This window comes from Lemur catta, chromosome 1, assembly GCF_020740605.2.
Source record: "Lemur catta isolate mLemCat1 chromosome 1, mLemCat1.pri, whole genome shotgun sequence".
Taxonomy (NCBI): Eukaryota; Metazoa; Chordata; class Mammalia; order Primates; family Lemuridae; genus Lemur; species Lemur catta.
Window position 1 is genome coordinate 27,928,182 of NC_059128.1, and position 22,236 is coordinate 27,950,417.

The 22,236-nt window shown below is 36.3% G+C and overlaps 1 protein-coding gene across 10 annotated transcripts in view; it reads right to left on the reverse strand.

Annotated features, from left to right (window-relative positions):
• SIPA1L1 (signal induced proliferation associated 1 like 1) overlaps positions 1-22,236 on the reverse strand; it is a 358,554-nt gene that overhangs the window by 90,311 nt on the left and 246,007 nt on the right. For all 10 annotated transcript variants that reach the window (XM_045564679.1, XM_045564663.1, XM_045564653.1 and 7 more), the window contains one exon: positions 1,228-1,402. In XM_045564679.1, coding sequence (XP_045420635.1) covers positions 1,228-1,402 — 175 coding nt within the window. The remainder of the gene's footprint in view (positions 1-1,227; positions 1,403-22,236) is intronic.

Here is a 22,236-nt window from a genome sequence, read left to right on the forward strand (position 1 = left end):
CCCAATTGGACCATTTATTTATAGAAGCACGGGGCTTATTACACATTCTCGTCCCAGATCCTTTCAATAGTTCTTTGTGGTGATGATAATTTATACAGCACAACAAACTGGGACAACATGAGTGAATTATACAGAGTGAATTATCAGAATATCTGGATTAAAAAAAGTTTAAGAGAATATCGAGATTTAACATTTTATGTAGTTGCAAGCAGAGTATAGAATGTTAAAAGAATATTTAAGAGGCTAGGCTATTTATGGGTTTTAATAGTCTCTCTTGCATGTCGTTTCCAAGTTGGCAACAGCAAAACCATGGCAACAGGAAATTCTTCCCTGCACTGGAGTTTATGAATGCTTTTCTGTTTTCATGACTCAACTCCTTATTTAATTTCCTGTACAGAAAATCAGAGAGATTACGATAGACTGCAATACAGATGTGCTAATCCAAAGACTCTGTCAAAGAAAAACAGGTCACAGGTGTCTATGGATGGATTTTGAGATAAAATTTAAAACTGCCAATATGTAGACCAGCAGCAGAAGTCAACATATTCTAACTCAAACAGATATTTGAAAACTTAACTATTTTATTAACGACTTGGGGGTCAGCAGTGGACAATCTTGTAGGTTTATGCACCATAGTTAAACAGACTGGTTCACTGTTGTGCTTTTAATCAGCACATTTTATGAGCCAAACTAACACCAAAGCTAAAAAGCCTATGTTCTTAGAGATTAAGGTAGACTATGAACAATAACGATAGAAACAAAAAAACCTATCTATTAAAAGAATGCAAACATCAATAAGAAAAACATACAAAGGCTGACTACATAGATAAGTATGAAGATTATGAAATGAATTAATGAAAGTCAAAAATTCTAGGGCTTACAACCAGATGGCTGTAAGTTTCTGGAGTTTTTCATTACCCTGACATTCAGCTAAATGCAACGAAATTTATACGATGCTATCCAGGAGCAATTCTGTATGATCTGTGTCCGTTGCCCTACTCCATCCACACCTACGATAACATTATTTTTTACAGTCTAATTCTAGCTACTTTGATAATGATCTTCAACAGTTCTGGCGCTACATTGCCCCTCTCTGGCCTTCTCTTCCCCTACCGCCAGCAGTTTTTTGCAATAAATGGCAATGTTGTTTTACGGATAATTTAGCAAATGCACATCAACTCAGCAGGAGAAAAATACGCCTAGCAGGAGGGTGTAAGTATTTCTTACTTTTGGTGTCAAGCTGTGCACGATACTTCTCAAATCCCTTGAGCCGAACTCTTTCTCCCAGCAGCTGAAGGAATTCCTCAAAGGCCGGGCCGGCTGATTCATTGTTGTACATCTCTTCTTCAGTGCTCTGTCCGGCTTTGCAGTACATGATGCCTACTTTCTGCTGATAGTTCAGCTGTAGGGCAGGCAAAACAATGCATATAAATACAAGCAGATCCACTTTGTCCCACTTAAAACCTAACAAAGTCCTGTAGGGCCATGCCCAGGAGATAGCTAACATCTTTCCTCTCTTGAAATCCTCCTGTTTTAATTCTTCTGTCTCTGATCCAAAAAATACAGTGGAGCAAGCATCTATATTATTCATGAATTAAGAGAAAAGGCCAGAAAAATAAATTAAAATTTCCTGTATGTCAAGAGTATGCATCATTAGAACAATGTTATACTTTATAATCTTAAGTGATTATAAAGTACAAAATGGGACTATAAAAAAAACAGCCTAATAATGGAAGGCAATTCTTTTTCCAGGATCTCTCCATTTTAAAAAGGGAGACCTTTATGAATCTAAAAGCAGAGATCCACTTTATAAACCACACCTTAAAATAAGTTGTTCTGCACGAAAAAGTTCATTAATACTTTTGCAAAAAAAATTGTGTAAAATTATAAAACATTTATCTCCCAACACCATTTTTTCCAAGATACTGTATTTCTTTCTCAAATGCAGTTAAAATGAAGCATTCAAGGGATTTAAATATGATGTAACAGTAACCAAAACCTTTATTCATCATTTTTCATTGTTCATCATAAAGGTGGTACTGGTCATTTAACAAGAAATGAGTTTTTGACATAAAAATTTAGACTGAATTCTCCAGTGACATGAGGACAATTCTTATCACTTAATCCTATTTCCAGAGTGGCACTCACTGCAACCACGGCATCAGTAAGGTTTGATCTAATAAAAGGAAAGGGGGAAGGGAAGAGATGAAATTTTAATAGCCAACATTTACTGGATACCTACCATATGCCAAACACTATGTTAACTTCTTATCCCCATAACGGCCCACAAGGCAAACATCACCCATTTGACAGAGAAGCAAAGAGCAGATCAGAGAATGGAAGAGAAAGTAACAAGTCTAGGAAGGAGAGACACCGGGTCATAAGTCATCTGTCCTGGGACTCAGCTCCATCAAATGTCACCAGGACTCACCAGGCTCGTCTTGCTCTACTTCTGTCACTGCACCATATGTCTACAACCTCTTATTTGCAATTCTGAAGTTGAAAGGTAAAAACCAAATTTAAGCAAACACATTTGGCAGCAAAATTTGATATGGGGCTGACATTAGTACTTTAAATGTATTCCTCTTTGTGTGAATATTCATATTTCCTCTGCATAAATATTAATGTGTTTGATTGTGGGGTACGGCCCTAGATCCCACTGGGAATATTACTATATGGCATATGCATTTTATCACCCGTTTAAAATCTGAAAATTTCTCAATTTTTGAAACACACCCAACTCCTGCTATTTTACATGAAGGGACTATGAACCTGAACTACCTTTGTTAACTTTCCAAACCAAATGGTTCAGAATAGAGAATAACAGAAAATGGCAAGGGGGCAGAGGGAGCCTTTGCTTATACGGCACCCTGCTTAGTTGACAAGAAAGCTCCACAGCCACAGACAGCAGAGCTCCTGGAGTACTGTAACTACACATAATGGCCTCTGTTTACCTGCTCCAGTGGATGGAAGGTAAAGTTCGAAGTCTGAAACTTGCAAATAACTGGATATACTGATATTGGAATATTTTTAAAATAGCATGCAACCAGACATTATTGTTACTTCTACTTCATTTTAAATATTAATAGGAACACATTCAGACTTAGTTCATTTTTATATACCACACTAAGGAAAAACAAAACAAACCAAAAATCAGAGTAAAACTTGCTGCACACCACTGACATTTGACCTTTCTCAGCTGGCTTGCTTCTAATGCCTGCGTGTGGCTAATGCTTGGTGGGGAACACTCCCAAGTTACAGGTTTCACCTTGGCTTTAGAATTGAACTGAGTGCCCTATTGTGTCTCAACAAATAAAAAGGCCGTGGTACTCTCTCTCTATGTCTATTACAAAAGAAGTCCTCCATACAGCCAAATCCCAGGACTGGTCATTATCTGACTCCCCCCTCCAGGGAGAACTAACAAAGAGATAAAGTAATCTGGAGAAAGGGGGGGCTTTAAGTTATATGTTGTCTGGCTGTGCCTTCCAGATCAGCCTTCACATGCAACAATGCAAAACAAAAGTCACCCTGATCAACGGAAAGCACTGCAGTGACACTGAATTCGTGGGTGCCAATTTAAAACTTCTTAGATAAAAGCCGAAGATTTCACTGTGCAACATTTAAAAGGATTCATTTATATTTAAAAAAGAGTTTGCTTCAGAAAGAAGAAAACCTCCCCCTGCACTGGACAAGCGGAATCCAAGGACAATGTGCCTCTGCTTTTGACTGATTTCTCATATGCTAGTGAGTTCCACCTGCAGATAGAACAAGCTGGGTTTGCCGGCTGTGAAAGGAATGCTCCTTCAAAGAGGATTAGGAAAACTCATCAGAATGTTCAATTTCCTCTGGTTTGAAACTGTGCCAAGCGTCAAAGGTGACAGTATGACTGTATCCTTGATTCCTACTCCAATTAAACCAAAGGTAGGTGGCATTCTCCGAACTCAGTCCCCTACAATCCTTAGTTAGAAATCATGTTCCTTGCCAGAAGGAGAAGTTGTTAAGGAGGAGTTATGTAAAAGTAATAAGGAACATTCCAAGGCAAGGAGCAAATGTAAATGGAGTTAAAGCTATGGTTTGAAGATTCTGGAATGTTATGAGTTACATAAACCAGTGTTTTTCTTCTTTGAGAAACACAAACATATCTGTGTGGGTTTATGTACATGAATATACAATACTTTAATATAATGTTCAAAATAGAGTTGTGATGATACTGGAAGCCATCCTGGGAACAGGTTAGGTTTATCCAAAGTTTAGGATTTTGCTTTGGATAATCTCTGGGTCATTTAACAATGTTTCTACAGTTCCATGCTTGCATATAAACACGTGGAGCACGGATGGAAGTGTTTGGGCACTCAACAAAGGTTTGTATTTATAAAAAGTGATGATGGTCAGTCCAACAGGACAAAGGCTACATTTGAGATGAAGGTCTTGAATCTCAACGAAGTAAAGTATCTTTCAACACCTACCAAAACCGAAGTGGGCTCTCATAGCTACAAACCAACAGTACATAAATTTGCTCTTCCTCTCATAAAGTAAGCCCTTTAACACACGATCAAAGAAACAGACACTGCAATCTGCCTCACACGCCCCTCAGTTCCTGGAAAGGGGGATGATAAAGTCAGAGCCCTTTACCAGGAGAAACAGATTTGAACAGTCAAGTTCTTAGAGACCTCTTAAGAAGTCCTGCATTTCACCCCACCTTCCCTGGTGTCACGCCCAACGAAGGCCACTGGGGCAGCACAGACTATGAGAACAGCCCCGGTCTTACATCCTTATAAAACCTTTATCATTGTCTAATTTAATCTAGACATTTTAAATGGTCACAGTGAGATATTTCATTGTGCAACAGTTCTCAAGGTGTGAACTATGAACTCTTGAGACTTTTCGGGGGAGGCAGCATGATGTCAAAACTATCTTCACAGAAACATTAAGAGGCTATTTGGCATTTTCCACTGACATGTGCGCTGATTGTGAGTCAAACTGCTGGCACCTTAGCATGAATCGCTGTGGCACCAAACTGAACCAGTACTCACTGCATTCCTTTTCATAGCTGTATACTCACCCCCTTCCCAAATAAAAATCCAACACCTCTTGTATTTTCCTGGATAGAGCTGGAACCCATTCTACTAAGTGAAGTATCCCAAGAATGGAAAAATAAGCACCACGTGTACTCACCATCAAATTGGTTTCACTGATTATCACCTAAGAGCACCTTTAGGAATAACATTAATCCAGTGTTGGGCAGATGTGGGTGGGGGAGGGGATGGGTGTATACATACATAATGAGTGCGATGTGCACTGTCTAGGGGATGGACACGCTTGAGGCTCTGATTTGGGGGGTGGGGGGGACAAGGGCATTATAGGTAACCTAAACTTTTGTACCCCCATAATATGCTGAAATAAAAAAAAATTACAAAAAAAAAGAATGTCCTTGTTAAAGCAATAAAGTACTAATTTTTATTAAATCTAGATGAACACTTGAGTATAAGCTTTTTAAAATTCTATGTGATAAAATGGGGAGTATGCATGAAGCATTTGTTGCCTATTAAAGTACTTTAGGATAGATATCTCAAGGGAAAGCATTCGTTCAACTGAGTTGCAAGATGAACTAGTTTTTTTCACAGAAGACGGTAGTAGGCAGAATTATCACCACCAACCCTCAGTCCTAAAGCTATCTACACCCTAATCCCTGGATCCCGTGAAAATATAATGTTACAGGGCAAAGGGGAACCAAGGTTACAGATGTAACTGAGATTGCTCATCAGCAGAGAGGGAGTGTGTCCTGGGTAATCCAGGTGAGCCCAATGACATCAAGGTCCTTAAAAGTGGAAGGCAGAAAACAGTGATCAGGAAAGACGTGACAATGGAGGCAGATCAGAGGGGTCCAACACGGCTGGCTTTGAATATGGAGGAAGATGCCAAGAGCCAAGGAACGTGGGTGCCTCCAGAAGCTGGGAAAGGCTTGGACACAGATTCACCCCGAGAGTCTCTGGAAAGGACCACAGCCCTGCCATCACCTGGACTTTATCAGTGAGACCCATGTTGAATTTCTAACCTAAGGAACTGTAAGATAATAAATTTGTATTGTTTGGAGGCACCAAGTTGGGGTACTTTTTTATAGCAGCAATAAATAATAAAAATACGATTCTTATTTGAACTACCAACAAACTATGGTTATTTAGACTTGCGTATTTGGCAGATACTGTCCTGAAAATAAAAAAAGGGAGCCTATTACTTCAGGAAAAACAACTGACAATACTTCTTATCAATAATAAAATGCAAGCTTTAAAGTAAGATTTGAATTCTGGAAAAGCTGTACCTATCATTGTGATCCTGAGAGGTTCCCAACACTTAAAGATCAATGGAACATTTTCATTATTGTAAAATGAGTCAACACATACAAACTCTGCATAAGAGAACGAATATTTTCCAAATGACCGATGCATGAAATTATAAAATCATGCATGGGTAAAAGACCCATTCAAAGTGCACGAAAGGCAATGAATTTTTATTTTAACAGAGTACACTCATATGGTTTCAGATTCTACACTGCCATTAACCTTTAAGAAACTACCATTTGTTGAGTTTTGGTGTTATATCAAAGAAAAATATCCCCAACTATCTGAAAGGGTCATAAAATACTCCTTCCTTTTCCAAGTACATAAACTGTGTGAGGCCAGATTTTCTTCATCTACTCCAACCAAAACAACATATTGCAACAGACTGACAGCAGAAGCACATATGTGAGCCCAACTGCCTTCTATTAAGCTAGACATTAAAGAGATTTGCAAAAGTGTCAAACAATACCATTCTTTGCACTAATTTTTTTCATTTTAGAAATCTTTTCACAAAAAAGTTATTTATATTAACATGCAATCATTTTATTGTTCCTATTTTAAAATGAATTAATAACTCAATATTTTTAAATTTTCATTTTAGTCTTAATATGGTAAGTAAACACAAACGAAAGAGTCACCTAAGCAAAAGCTCTTTGGGGTCCTTAAGAACTTTTAAAGAAAAGCAATTCTGAGATTTAAAAGTCTGAGAACTATTATCACCATGCTTTATTTTGCATTTCTCTAATAACTAAAAAAGTCACGTACCTTTTCCTATGTTCATCGGTTATTTTGATATGCTCTTTTTTGCAGATCCTTTCAAGATTTTTCCCTTTGGCTGCTGTTAAGATTTTCTCTTTATCATTGGTTTTAAAAAATTTGATTATGATGTGTCTTGGTGTAGTTTCTGCATGTTTCTTATTCTTAGAGCTCATTGAGCTTCTTGGATCTGTGAGTTTATAGTTTGCATCATATGTGGAAAATTTGGAGCTACTATTTCCTATTCTTCCAGGCACTTCATAACTCCTCTGGTGACACTCCAATTCTATGTACTTTAGGCCAGGTCATGTTGTCTCGCAGCACATTAATACTGTCCTTTTTTGTTGTTTTTCTCAATTTATCTGTATTTAAATTGGAATTGTTTCTACTGCTATGTCATCAAGATCACTAATTCCTTCTTCTGCAATGTCTAATCTGCTGTTAATGCTATCAGTGTATTTTTGTATTTTACATCTCAGACATAGCAGTTTTCATATCTATAATTTAGATTTGGAACTTTTTTATGTCTTCCAGATTTCTACTTAATATGTTCAATCTTTTCTCCAGCTTCCTGAACATATGAAAAGACATCTGTGTGACTTCTGTGGTTGGTTTTATCCCTCCTCCCCTGCTTATTATACACCATATTTTCCTGCCTGTAATTTTTGATTACATGATTGGTTGATTGTCAGGCACAATGAATATTACCTTTTTGGGTGCTGGATATTATTGTATTGCTATAAAGTATTCTTGAGCTTTGTTCTGGAACATAGTTAAATTATTTGGAGATAGTTTGATTTTTTCAGTTCTTGCTTTTAATAAACTCTGCTTGGTTGTACCGGAGCAGCAATTAGTCTTGGGATGATTTTGCCCCACCTCTGAGGCAAAAGCATTCTGAAACTCCACCCAGTACCCTGCGAATTATGAGGTTATCCAGCCTGGTCGGTGGGAACAGAATCTATGGTTCACATGCCTTTGAGGCATTTTTCTGTATTTTTCCATGTTTTCTTGTCTCCATTCTTCAGTTACAATTTTTCCGGTCACTTGTCAATTTTCTCTCTCCTCCCTGATACTCTCTGTCCTCTGGGAACTCTAGCCTTTTGGCCTGTGTGGACTCACATCGCAATCTCAACTCAGGGTACTCACCCCCTCCCTGCGCTGCAGCCTGGAAACTCTTCAGGCACAAAGCTGGTGCAACCTTAGGGTTCAGCTCATTGTCTCCCACCTCCCAGACATCCTTGTCCCTTATTGTCTGCTGTCCAATGTCATAAAAACCATTGTTTCATTGTTTTGTCTAGTTTTTAAGTTGTTTCAGATGGAAGGTTAAATCCAGTCCCTTTTACTTAATCTTGGCCAGAAGCAGAAATCTGCCTTCAGTTTAAAAATCAACTTATTAGTATATAATTTCTCAATAGTGAATTGCATCTGTTTGAGGCATACAATGTAATAAGTTCTGACAAACCACCACCACAAACAAAACACAGAACATTTCCATGACCCCAGTAGTTCCTGGTGCCCTTTTGCAGTCTATCCCTGTATCATCTAACAGCTTCGGGCAACCACTGTCCTAATTTTTTTCCTATAAATTAGTTTTGCCTACATTTTTAAGAATTTTTTTTTTTGGGTAAAATTAATTATGAGATTTACTCTTTCAGCACTTTAGAAATGTCTTCTGGCTTCCATCTTGTCTTTATGCTTTATAGCCCAGCAAATGTTTAATTTTAACAGCCAATTGTCTAACTTATTTTTCTTCTTTGAAGGTATTTTTTCATCTGGCGATTTTAAAGATTTTTCTCCTTTTGTTTTATTTTCAGCAATTTTTACTACGATGGGCCTACATCTGATTTTCTTTGTATGATCATGCTTACGGAGGACTGAGCCCCATGTCTTAATTCATGTTTTTAATCGGTTGGGGAATTTCTGTGCCAGTATTTCCTCAAATATGGCTTCTATCTTCAAATAATGCATAAATGTCTCTTCTCCTTCTAGAAATCCAAGTATCTATGTATTTCATTCAAAACACCTTTGAGGCATTTTTCTGTATTTTCCCATGTTATCTTGTCTCCACTCTTCAGTTACAACTTTTCTGGTAACTTGTCAATTTTCTCTTCTGCTGTGTCTAATATACTCTTAAACATTCTACATTTAGATGGGTTTAACTTTTGGTTATTTTTTCAGTTCTATAATTTCAATCTGATTGTTGAGAACAGATTCAAGTTCTCTGGTGAGCCTCGAATTCTGGCGTTTTTTGTTAAATCTCCTAAGCTCTGATCTGATCATTAAAAGCTGTGATCTGTCTCCTAACTTTTTATGTGTTGTTGCCTGATACTGGATTGAAGTCCCAAACCTCTTACCTACCAGCAAATGTCCAAGGAAAAAGGCACTGTAAGATTGTAAAATATTTTTACTTTTGATGAACTCCCATTACTCAGTTTTTTTTGTTATGGATCAAGCTTTTGGTGTCATGCCTAAGAACTCTTCACCAAACTCAAGGTCCCAAAGATTTTCTCCCATGTTTTTGTCAAAATGTTTTAATAGTTTTATATTTCAATTTATGATCCATTTGAATTAATTTTGCATAAGGTTATGATGTTTAGGTCAAGGTTCATTGTTTTGTTTATGAATGTCCAATCATCCCAGCACTGTTTAAAAGCCTATTGTTTCTCTATTGAATTGCTTTTATGCCTTTGGTGAAAATCAGCTGGCTATATTTGTGTAGGGCTATTTCTGGTTTCTCTATTCTGTTCCCTTGATCCATGAGTCTATCCCTCCAACAAGACCACACAGTCTTGATTACCGTAGCTACATAATATGTCCTGAAATCAGGTAGAATAATTTCTTCTACTTTATTCTTCTTTTTCAAAATTGCTACAGATATTCTAGTTCTTTTGCTTTTCCATATAAATTTTATAATAATCTTGTCTCTAGCTACAAAAAAATCTTGCTGGGATTTTGACAAAACTTAAAAAGTTAAACTTTATATCAATTTGGAGAGAACTGACATCATTAATATGTTGAATCTCAATCCATGAATACAGTATGCCTCTCCTTTTATTTAAGTCTTTGATTTCTTTCATCAGTATTTTTTAGTTTTCTGAATACAAGTCCTACTCATGTTTTGTTAGATATATGCCCAAGTTTTTGTTTTTTTTTTAAAGAAACTGTAAAGGATATATTTTAATTTCAATTTCCACATATCCATTGAAAAAAATTTAATTGATTTTTATAAGTGGATGTTGAATCATACAATCTTGCTAAACACGCTTTGTAATTTCAGGAAGTTTTTATAGATTTCTTGGGGTTTTGTACATAGATTACGATGTCATTTGATATAGGGACAGTTTTATTGTTTCCTTTTCTATATCTACATGCCTTTTATTTCCTTTGCTTGCCTTATTGCACTGATTAGAACTTCCAGGACTGTGCTGAATAGCAGTGGTAACAGTATACATCCTTTCCTTGTATCCATTCAGTCTTTCACCATTTAGTATCAGGTAAGCTGAAGGTTTTTATAGATGTTCTTTATCAATTTGAGGAAGTTTCTCTCTATTCCAAGTTTTTAATCATAAATAAGTTCAAATTTTGTCAAATGCTTTTTCAATATCAATTGATACTATCATGTGACTTTTCTTCTTTAGCCTGTTAATATGGTGGATTGTATCAATTGATCTTTCAATATTGAATCAGTCTCACATCTCTGGAATAAACTCAACTAGGTCATGGTCTATAATTTTTTAAAAAATATTACTGAATTATATTTGCTAATTTTTGTCACAGAATTTTGCATGTGCATACATGAGGAATATGGTGTGCAGTTTTCTTTTTTCCTACTTTCATCTGGCTTTGGTATCAGGGCTTCATAAAGTAAATTCAGAAGTATTCCTCATCTTGTGTTTTCTGGAAGAGATTGTGTAGAACTGGTGATGATCCTTCTTTAAATGTTAGGTGTAATCCTCCAGTGAAACCGTCTGGCCCAGTAGATTTCATTTTTGGAGTTTTGAAATTATGAATTCCATTTCTTCGATAATCACAGGTCCATTCAAATATTCTATTTCAATTGGGTGAGTTGTGATAGTGTTTTTCTGAGGAGTTGGCTCATTTCATCTAAGTTGTCAAAATTATGTGTTTTCTGTTGTATACAGTATTCCTTTAACACGACACCGTTGCTGTTGGTAGGGTTCGTAGTGGTATCCCATTTCATTCCTGACACAGTAGTCCCCCTTATCCATGGGGGGTGCTTTCTCAGACTCCCAGTGGATGCCCAAAACCACGGATAGTACCAAACCCTATATATACTATGTTTTTATCTATGCATACATATCTGTGATAAAGTTTAATTTATAAATTAGACACAGCAAGAGATTAATAAAATATTAATACAACAATTACAACAATATACTTTAATAAAGGTTATGTGAATGTGGTCTCCCCCTCACAAAATATCTTATTGTACTGTACTCACTTATTTTTGGACCATGCTTGACTAGGGGAAGTGAAACCACAGATAAGAGGGACTGTGTTGAATAAATTTGTATTGTCTCTCTGTTTTTGTCAGTTTTGCTAGAAAATTTTCAATTTTATTTATCTTTTCAAAGATCTAGTTTTTTGTTTCATTAATTTTCTGTACTGTTTTTCTATAATTTCCTTCTTTCTGCTTGTTTTGATTTTGCTCTTCTTTTTCTAGTTATGTAAGGTGTGCACTTAGATTACTGGTTTGAGATATTTCATCTTTTCTAATGTAGCATTTAGTACTATAAATTTCTCCAGCAGCCTGCTTTAGCTGCATCCCACAAATTTTGATAATGTTATATTTTCATTTTCAGTCTAATGTACATTTTTTAAATTTCCCTTGAGGCTTCCTCTTTGGCCCACTGGTTATTTAGAAATGTGTTTTTTTAGTTTCCAAGTGCTTGGAGATTTTTCTGTTATGTTTCTGTTATTTCCAGTTTTATTTCATTTTGGTCACAGAAGAAAACATTGTTAATGATTTCACTTCTTTAAAATTTGCTATTAGTTTTATGGCCCAGGATAGAGTATATCTTGGCATATGTTCCATCTGCATTTGAAAAGAACATGTATTCTGCTGTTGTGAGTGAAGTGTTCAATTAGAACTTATTAGTTAATGGTGTTGTGAAGTTTACCTCCTTATTGATTTTCTGTCTAGTTGTCCTATCAATTGTTGAAAGAGGGGTATTACAATCGCCAATTGTAACTGTGGATTTGCCTATTTCTCCCTTTAGTTGTATCAGTTATTACTTCACATTTACAGCTCTATTTGATTGATACATACACATTTAGGATTGCTGTGTCTTCTTGGTGGACTGACCTTTTCATCATTATATAACGATCCTTTCTGTTCTTGGCAATTTTCTATGCTCTGAAGTCTACTTTATCTAATATTATTAAACCACTATAGCTTTCCTTTGATTAGTGTTTGCATGGTCTATCTTTTCCCATCCTTTGACTTTCAACCTACTTGTATCATACTTCAAGTGAGTTTCTTGTAGTAGCCTATAGCTCATATAATTGGGTAATGCTTTTTATCCAACCCACTCTGCCAATCTCTGTCCTTTAATTGGTATATTTAATCATTTAAAATTAATAAAATAATTGATGCATTAGACCTTATGTCTGCCATTTTATCTTATTCTGTTTTTCATTTATTTTCTTTTTCCTGTCTTTCTGAGAATTACTTGAGCACTTTATAGAATTCAATTTTGATTTATCTATAGTGCTTTTGAATGTATTTCTTAGTACAGTTGTTTTTTAGTGGTTGCTCTAGGGATTACTACCTAAATCTTTATCTATATATATCTAGCTGATCACTGTCTACATGTGTCAACATTTTACCAAGTGGAGTGAAGCACAGAAACTTCACTTCCCTTTAGTCTCTATACACTCCCTTGTTTATAAAATAACTGTTTTAAAATATTCCTGTACATACATTTGATAAACACATTAGACACTGTTATAGTTTTTGCTTCAACTGTAAAAATAATTTAGGGAATTCAATAAAAGTCCTTCCCTATATTTTTTACTCTTTCCTTCTTCCTGAAGTTTGAAGATTTCTTCCTTTATCATTCTTTTCTGTTTAAAGAATGTCTGTTAGCCACTTTTTAAGGGTAGATCTACTGGTGACAAATTCTCTTAGTTTTCCTTTATCTGAAAATGTTTCAATTTGCCCTTTATTCCTGGAAGATATTTTTCCTGAACATAGAATTCTGGGTTGACAGTTCTTTTCTTCCAGCACTTGAAAAATATTGTGCTACTTCCTTCTGGCTTCCACAGTTTCTGATGAAAAATCTTTGTCTTTCAAATTGTTTTTCTCTTATAAAGTGTCATTTCTCTTTTGCTTCTTTGAAGATTTTTTATCTTTAGTGTTCAGATGCTTGACTATGATGTTGTCTTACTGTGGATTTCTCTGTGTTTAGTCTGTTTGGGTTTTGCTCGGCTTTTTGAATTTGTGGGTTTATGTCTTTTACCAAATTTGGGAAAACTTTTTCAAGGCCTGCTCTCTTTCTTTTCTCCTTCTAGGACTCTGATGACACAATTGCTAAATATTCTGTTATAGTTCCACAAATCCCAAGACTCTATTCATTTTTCCCCAGTCTACTTTTTGTTATTCACATTTGGTGATTCCTGCTGTTCCATCTTCAAGTTCACTGATTTTTTCCTCTATCCCTTCCATTTTGTTGTTGAGCCCATCTAATGATTTTTAAATTCTGGTTATTGTATTTTTCAGTTCTAACATTTCCATTTGCTTTTAATTAATATCTTCTATTTCTTTGCTAAGACTTCCTATTGTTTCATTTTTTTTAAACCATGCTTGTAATTGCTCATTGTAGCATTTTTACAATGGCTATTATAAAATCATTGTTACATAATTCTAATATCTGTGTCATCTTAGTGTTGGCATGTGCTCGTTCAATTTTCTCTCAAGTTGAGATTTTCCTGGTTGTTGATGGTAATTTGAAATTCAAAGCTGGACATTTTGGATATTACAAATTATGAAACTCTTGACCTTATTTTTTAAATCCTCTATTTTGCAGGGCTCCTTTATTACCACTCTGGTATGGGAAAAGCGACACTGCCAGATAAAGTTGGAAGTCAGGTTCCCCCTTGGGCTCCACTGATACCTAAGAAAAAGGAGCACCTTGTTACTGCTAGGGATGGGTGGCAGTTCCAATGCCCTACTAGGTCTCTGCTCTCTCACCCTGGTTGGGAGGGGAAGGGGTGTACAATTACTGTTCCCCATGTGACTTACACTGACACCTAGTTGAGATGTCACTGCTGGATATGCTGAACATCCTGACTCTCCACCAGGCCTCCCATGATACCACCCAGGTGTGCCTCACAACCACTCCACAGGGATGAGAGTCCAAGCTCCCCACCTAGTCTTCTCTAACAACACCTCAGCAAGGGCTGGGGAGGTACAAGGGCTGTGGGGGCTGTGGGGGTGTTCAGTTGCAGCAGAGTGGTTCTTGTTTTAAGGTTTTCTGTCTTTCCAAGGTTAGCCTGTTTCTGGGTCCTTTGGCTAAAAAGAACAGACTTTTGGGGGACTTTTCTTGTCTGTGCATACTGGCATTTCCAGGTTGGAGACCAAGACTGGGATCTGCAAGCAAAAAGAAAACCCAGGGACCTCACAGCTGTGCCAGTCCTCAGAGCCCAAGATCTCTAGCTGGTCTGCTTTTTCTCTCCACCTTTCAGATTCATTTTATGTTTTCTGTATACATAATGTCTAGAGTTGTTGGTTGTACTTAGCAGGTAGAATAGGGAGAAATACAAGTACTCCATCTTTCCAGAATCCAAATCCAAACTTAGTTAAAAAAAAACATTTAGTCCATTTTTTCTGGTTATTCTCAGTGTGTGGGCTGGTCTGCAACAAGCAATTCTGCCATTACTGAAAGTAAAGACCTTGGTCATTTTTTTTAAAGTCTTCATAATTCACACTGACAGCATTCACTTTGGTTTGTTCTTCATAAATATAACTCTCTTAACTTCTTGAAGATAAATCTCTATATTGTCTCCAAAAAGAATGACAAAGAGACTGAAAAAATTCAGTGTTAAGAGCAAAAAATGCTAGTTAAAAAATTTATCCTTATTGGGAATTACTAACAAAAACCCAACCATTTTTAAAAAATGACATATGGATACTGGGTAAAAAAGTTGCAAAAAAAAAAAAATCTGACAGAGATACTTTCAAAATTATTTATATATAAGTATATGGACATATTCTAATCTACTTTCATCTTTGGCATAATATGAAGGAAATAGTCTATGTACACACAACAATCTTATCTAAGAAGGTGTTGTGCAAAATTTCTCACAAAAATAAAAGGCTTCATTTTGGGTTTTAAATTGATAATAAATGTACCTGATTTGTTTTGACACTGAGATGAATTTCAATTACACAGGAAAAAACTCTTCATTGTAATACTGTTTGTAATAGAAAAGGATTGAAATCAACACGAATGCCCATCAATAGAGAAACTCATGGAAAAAAAAAAACAATGGTACAGTAATACAATGGACTATTATGCAGCAGTAAAAAACAACAGGAAACCTTTCTATGTACTGATACAGAAAGATCTCCAAAATATATTCCTGAGTAAAAAAAGCAAATGTCTACAGCATGCTATATTTTGTATAAGAAAGGGTGGAAATAAAGCTGCATATGCATATTTGGTTATCTGTATAAAGAAACACAGGAATACATAAGAAACTAATAAAGCAACAACTATGGGGAAGGAGAGAGGAGGGTAATAGGAGCAGGGTAGAAATAGTAAACATAGGTATACTACCTTGATTTTTAGAGCACTTGAAGCCATTACCTTTAAGGTAAGTCCTGCAGGAAAGAAACTAGTTTCTTTTTCTTTTTTCTGTATTTTTATAAGTTTCACTTTTTATCTTAAAACAGAATTTAAAACACAATCCACAATTTAAAGTCATGAAGACGGAAATATCTGCCATCAGTTACTCTGTCTTTTGGGATGGTGGACCAAAGAATCCTCACTGCACATGTCTCTTGGTCTTGCAGTGCTCCGTCACCACAAACTGCAATCCTATCATAGCATGTAGACACGTCTTCCAAATGCTAATATTATCAGTCACATTAATCACAGAATCTTCTCAGCGGAAAGAGCTCCATCCTGTCATCCTGTCCAGCCCCAGCCAGGCAAAACAACGAGGACTGGCCAGTGCAGAGTAATCACTACTTGTGAACAGACAAGGCAAAGCTATGGGTGCCACTGCGTTCTTCCCCTGACCTGATGGCCGTCACAAATATCTCCTTCCTGAGAAAGTACACGCAGGTCCATGAGTTCTCTGGAACCAATATGGGAGCCATCTGAACTCTAACCATGCATTAGCTAATATCATAATCTAAGAGAAGATTAAAATTCTAAGAATGGCAATTGTTCTGCCAAAGCTTCATTTATAGGGAATCAGTTTTGGACAAAATATTTCCCCTATGGGCCATTTTTCAAAACTAGCTGTCTGAATCAAAGAGAAAGTGGCTGGTCAAACTCATTTATCCTCACAATAAAATAATGCAACATGGCAATGAATAAGCTAAGTCAGCAATGAATTTTATTCATGTCCTTAATCAAAGGGTCAGTACTATTCATTACCACATAAACATTGTTTTCTTACATCCATTCTTCAGATACATATTGCAGACATTAGTGAAATATGATCCCTTTCCCCCTTATTCTAACTTCAATAACTTGAAAGGTAACTTTTTGATAATTTGAGAACCCAATAAATACTTTCATTTCTCTGCATTTTTAACAAACATCTGGAGATAATACTCATTTAGGCAAAATCACTACTGTGTACATGAAACCTGACATTTCCTAATGAAAACAGGACTACCAATTTTCTCTACTGCAAACTGGACACTGTACTTTAAATATTTATAAATGAGTTCTACTCCAATTTTATTTGGATTTAACAAGTTATACTGAACATTGGGCCCTGAAGTCTGCAGCAATAATGGTTGGACCCATCTTTTCAGTCTCTTCTTCCACTCATGAGGCGGGGGGGTGCAGGGGGATTGGTTACGAATGCCGGCTCTGGAGTCCGAGTGCTTGCCTTTAAGACCAGCTTCCTCAGAGCCTAACTGTGATCAGCCTCTTTGTGCCTCAGTGCCACAGAACAGTGTCCATAGAACAGGAACAATAATAGTACATACATCAAGAGATTCTAAGGCTTAATTAAAGTAATTCAAGTAAATCGCTTCACACAGTGCCTGGCTTAGTCACTGCTCAATAAAAATCATCTATTTTTATTACTCCCTTACATGTGCCTCACACCCTTGCTCAGCTGGACGGCTTGCTGCTTCCCATGAACACACTGCAGGCTTTTGTCCTGAGCTTTGTTCTTTCTCACTGTTCTCAGTCTGGACAACCCTACTGCTTATTCTCTGGCCTGATGAAATCCTCTTCCCCTCCAAGGCCCATCTCATTCTGATCCAGGAACCAATCATGACTTGTCCCCACCGGCTCACACCTCCACTGCTCTTTGTTTGCAAGTCTCTTATTATACTCATTATATTAACCCTGACATCCATTACAATAATTTATGATCTTATCTCTTTCATGGATAAGAACCATGTCTTACTAGCCTATTTATAGTATTTAACAATCGGCAGAGTTGTACCCAGAAAGCATTTATTGGATTTGAAACAGTCAAGCTTACTTGTGAAAGAAAGTAAAATATATCAGCTATATTAGAAGCTCTCTCATTGGATGTTTATAAAGATGAAATGAGGTAATACATGTAAAGGGCTACGAATAAGTTATTATCTTATTATCAACAGTTAATATAATACTGCTTTTCTTTTTTTCTTTTTTGTTAAGAGACAGGGTCTTGCTCTGTCACCCAGGCTGGAATGCAGTGATGCAGTCATAGCTCACTGCAGCCTCGAACTCTTGGTTCAAGTGATCCTCCCACCTTAGCCTTGGAGTCCCTGGGATAAAGGGCTAATGACCAGAATCTACAAAGCACTCAAGTGAATAAAACAACCCTGTTAAAACATGGGCAAAAGACATAAACAGAAGCTTTTCAAAAGAAGATAGACTAATGGCCAATAAACATATGAAAAAATGCTCAACATCTCTAATCATCAGGGAAATGCAAATCAAAACCACAATGAAATATTACCTAACTCCAATGAGAACAGCTTTTATCAAAAAGTCTCAAAACAACAGATGCTGGCGTGGATGTGGAGAGAAAGGAACACTCATACGCTGCTGGTGGGACTGCAAATTGGTACAACCTCTATGGAAAAGAGTATGGAGATACCTCAAAGAACTAAAAGTAGAACTACCATATCATCCAACAATCCTACTACTGGGTATTTACCCAAAGTAAAAAAAGTCATTTTATGAAAAAGACACTTACACTCAAATGTTTATTGCAGCACAATTCACAATCACAAAGATGTGGAATCAACCCAAGTACCCATAATGGATTAATAAAATGTGGTATATGTATACCATGGAGTACTACTCAGCCATTAAAAAAATGGTGAATACCTTTTGTAACAACCTGGATGGAACTGGAGACCATTCTTCTAAGTGAAGTATTGTAAGAATGGAAAAACAAACACCACATGTATACTATTAAATTGGAACTAATCAATCAACACGCATATGCACATATGTAAGTAAAACTCAATGGAAATCAAGCAGGTGGTGGGGGGAGGGAATGGGTAAATTCACAACTAACAGGTACAATGCACACTATCTGGGTGACAGGCACACTTACAATTTTGACTCAAACTGTACAAAAGCAATTCATGCAACCAAAACATTTGTACCCCTGTAATATTCTGGAAAACAACAACAACAAAAAAGCAGGCTTGACATGATAATTTTTCATGCCCCTTGACACAGTAAATGAGATACAGGCATTTTTAAAGTGACTATTGAAGAAATATGGCTCTGACATTGCAAATTTAAAAGTAACTGAAATGGCCATATTATTAAATAGTTGACTTGATTAGATAATAAAAGAACTAATACTTTACAGCATAGTTTTAAGGACCAAAATAATTCAAGATATGCAAAAGTACAGGGAACTTGCAAATCTTAAAAAAGAAAAGTAGCTTTATGCAAATGTGTATCCAGTGTTTAGGACGACTAAGAGATGAGAGGGAAGAAAAATGGCAGAGAACTTCTATAAGCCTATTATTACCCTTGAACATAAAATAGGCCAGTAACTGGAAGCTCCCGCAAGGGCTGCTGTGAAGATTAAATCAGATGATGCCAGTAGAGTGATTAGAATATTATAGTAATGAAACATACATTTATCTAATTTGTCTTTATCATGAGATACACTCCCAGTTATCTAATACTGTAAATTAAGGTCAAGGAACATGACGGGTAAACTAAATCCAGAGTTGATACAAATTTTCTCAGGCACATAAATTCTTGCCGGTGTGAAAATATGGGCAGGTTAGTTTTACCATCTCACTGCCATTTTTTATAACAACAAAAATGGACATCAATAATTAGTGAAAGACCAAGAAAGGCATGAAGAAGGAGCATGTGAAAGCCTGGATAAGCCACAAAGCATACACTCATTTTCCAAAATGAATTTCTTCAGGAGTTGAAATGCCTACTTCAGCTCCCCATATGTCATTGTCAAGCCAAATGAAAAACAAATTATTAGATCTTTGTGCAGTGCTTTTACATTTTATAGATAAAATTTTAATTTGTTCTCCTGTTCATTTTAGCTTTTCATAGTGGTAAAATGAAATAAAGCCCCGAAGATGTGAAAGGCAAAAATGCCACAGTACAGCAAACAAATTGTGTTTTCTTTTTCCAAGCATAATTATGTAAGTCACTTAATAAGAACAGAAAAGATATCAAAGGAATCACTTAAATAAAACGTAAAGGGAGATTGAAAGCTCCTTTTAGTGAGTCCAGTTTCCTGGTATCACACTATGAATCTCTTTAAATATAAAGATATATAAAGCTGGAAATTTTAAAATATGACGACACAGATGGAAACTAAAAATGCTTTGCAATGATTCATATGCGTAATCCACTGCACTTATAAGCATTTCCTTTTTAAAATCTGTATTTGTAAAGGCACCAAAATAATCAGTTTCTCAAAATAATTCCAAGGCATTAATGAGATCTCCTACCAAAAAATTACTCCCCAGACTAAAAGCCTAAATCTGCACGTCATCTGTTTCATGTCAGCACAATGCTGGCTCTAAGTTTTGTGTGTGTAGATGGAAAAGGCAGAGGCCAAGAGCTGGTGCCCTTTAGTTCGGATATGGAGCTGCTCATATAGAACAGCTCACTTTAAACTTCTAGATTCTACTGCCTAGAAAATCTCCTATCTAATAATAAAACCCCTGTTAAATAGGATAACATATTTAAGGCACTTACGTCCAAAGTAAAATTGAAGAGACTGATTCTGATTGCCAACTTTTAATCTTGCCTAGGAAAGGCATTAAAGAAAACAACTATCATTTATTATCATTAATAATTTATGAAGGAAGGAATATTTTAATACCCCCAAGAATAGGAAGGCCATAATTTCAGAATAATGGCTAGTTTTGTGAATTAAATAAATTTAACTTGAAGTTCAACTCATTATAGTGTCCTCATCTTTCCTTGCATGGATGGGACCACAAAGCATTCATCACAGACCAGCATCATCTGCAGTTCAACATTTTATCATCACTAACAGAGGGTACAAAATGTGCCAGAAAGCCCATAAAATGTCTGTAATTGGCGTATCAATCTTTAATTTAATATAGGTAAAACAAGGGAAAAAGTAATAAATCCTTTATATAAAATAATCTGCTTTAATGTATATTTAGAATGTTACATATATGACTGTATTATCAATGTCTGTCTTTACTCTTCTGGATAAGTGAAATAATAAAAATGAGTAATAAAGTTGAACCTAATCATCACTCTTCTATTCTTTTGTTAGAATAAAAGTCCCAAATATTTACTGGAAAACAGCCCCCAAAACAGTTAAGTTTATGTATTGGTAGTCTTTTGAAGCAGCGGTCCCCAACCTTTTTGGCACCAGGGACTGGTTTCATGGAACAAAATTTTTCCATGGATCGGGGGTGGCGGGGTAGTGGTTTTGAGATGATTCAAGCGCATTACATTTATTGTGCAGTCAAACCTCCCTGCTTGGCCTTTTTTTTTTTTTCCACGACAAGGGGCCTCATTTGTCCTCTGTGGGAAATGTCTTGTTCTTGGCCTGTAAACCTATCTTGCCCTTACTCAATAAACTTTGTTTCACAGTTGCCTTGCAAAAAAAACCCCAACAAACAAACAAACAAAAAATAACTCTCTGCTAATACAATGTGTATTTGCAGCCACTCCCCAGCGCTAGCATCACCGCCTCAGCTCCACCTCAGACCAAGCATTAGATTCTCATAAGGAGCCGCAATCTACATCCCTTGCATGCGGTTTACAGTAGGGTTCGAACTCCTGCGAGAATCTCACGCTGCTGCTGATCCGACAGGAGGCGGAGCTTATGTGGTGGCGCAAGCGATGGGCAGCAGCTGTAAATACAGAGGGAGCTTTGGTCGCTTGGCCACCACTCACCTACTGTCGGTCCAGGTTCCTAACAGGCCATAGACCAGTACTCGTCCCAGCCCCAGGGGTTGGGGACCACAGTTTTGAAGCATACAAAGTGCTTCAAATTTTCATGTTATAAACATAGCATTCTTTAAATATATGTAGGAATAGACATTAGCTCTGCATTATGAAAAGCAAAATGGATAGAAAAAGCAAGTATAGAAAAGGGACACACAACTATTGGTTCATTATACATTCTCGTTGGCTGAATTAAAAGAATAAATATACACTGAAACTGATTTTCTGGACTTCAATTTGTTGTAATAAAATTGGAATTTTTGATTAAGAAAATATTACCAAAATTTGTTCACAAAATGACATTCAATACCTCGACCAATTTTATTTTGTAGGAATTTTTTTTAATGCAATGTTAAAACTACTACCACCCACTGCTAGGATGCAATATGGTTGAAAGGCTAAAAGAAAGAATTAAAGTAAGTATATAAAAGCACAATATCTATAAAATTAGCCCATATGCTCCAATTACTCCAAGCAGAATGTCGATAACACTCTGGTTAGTGAAT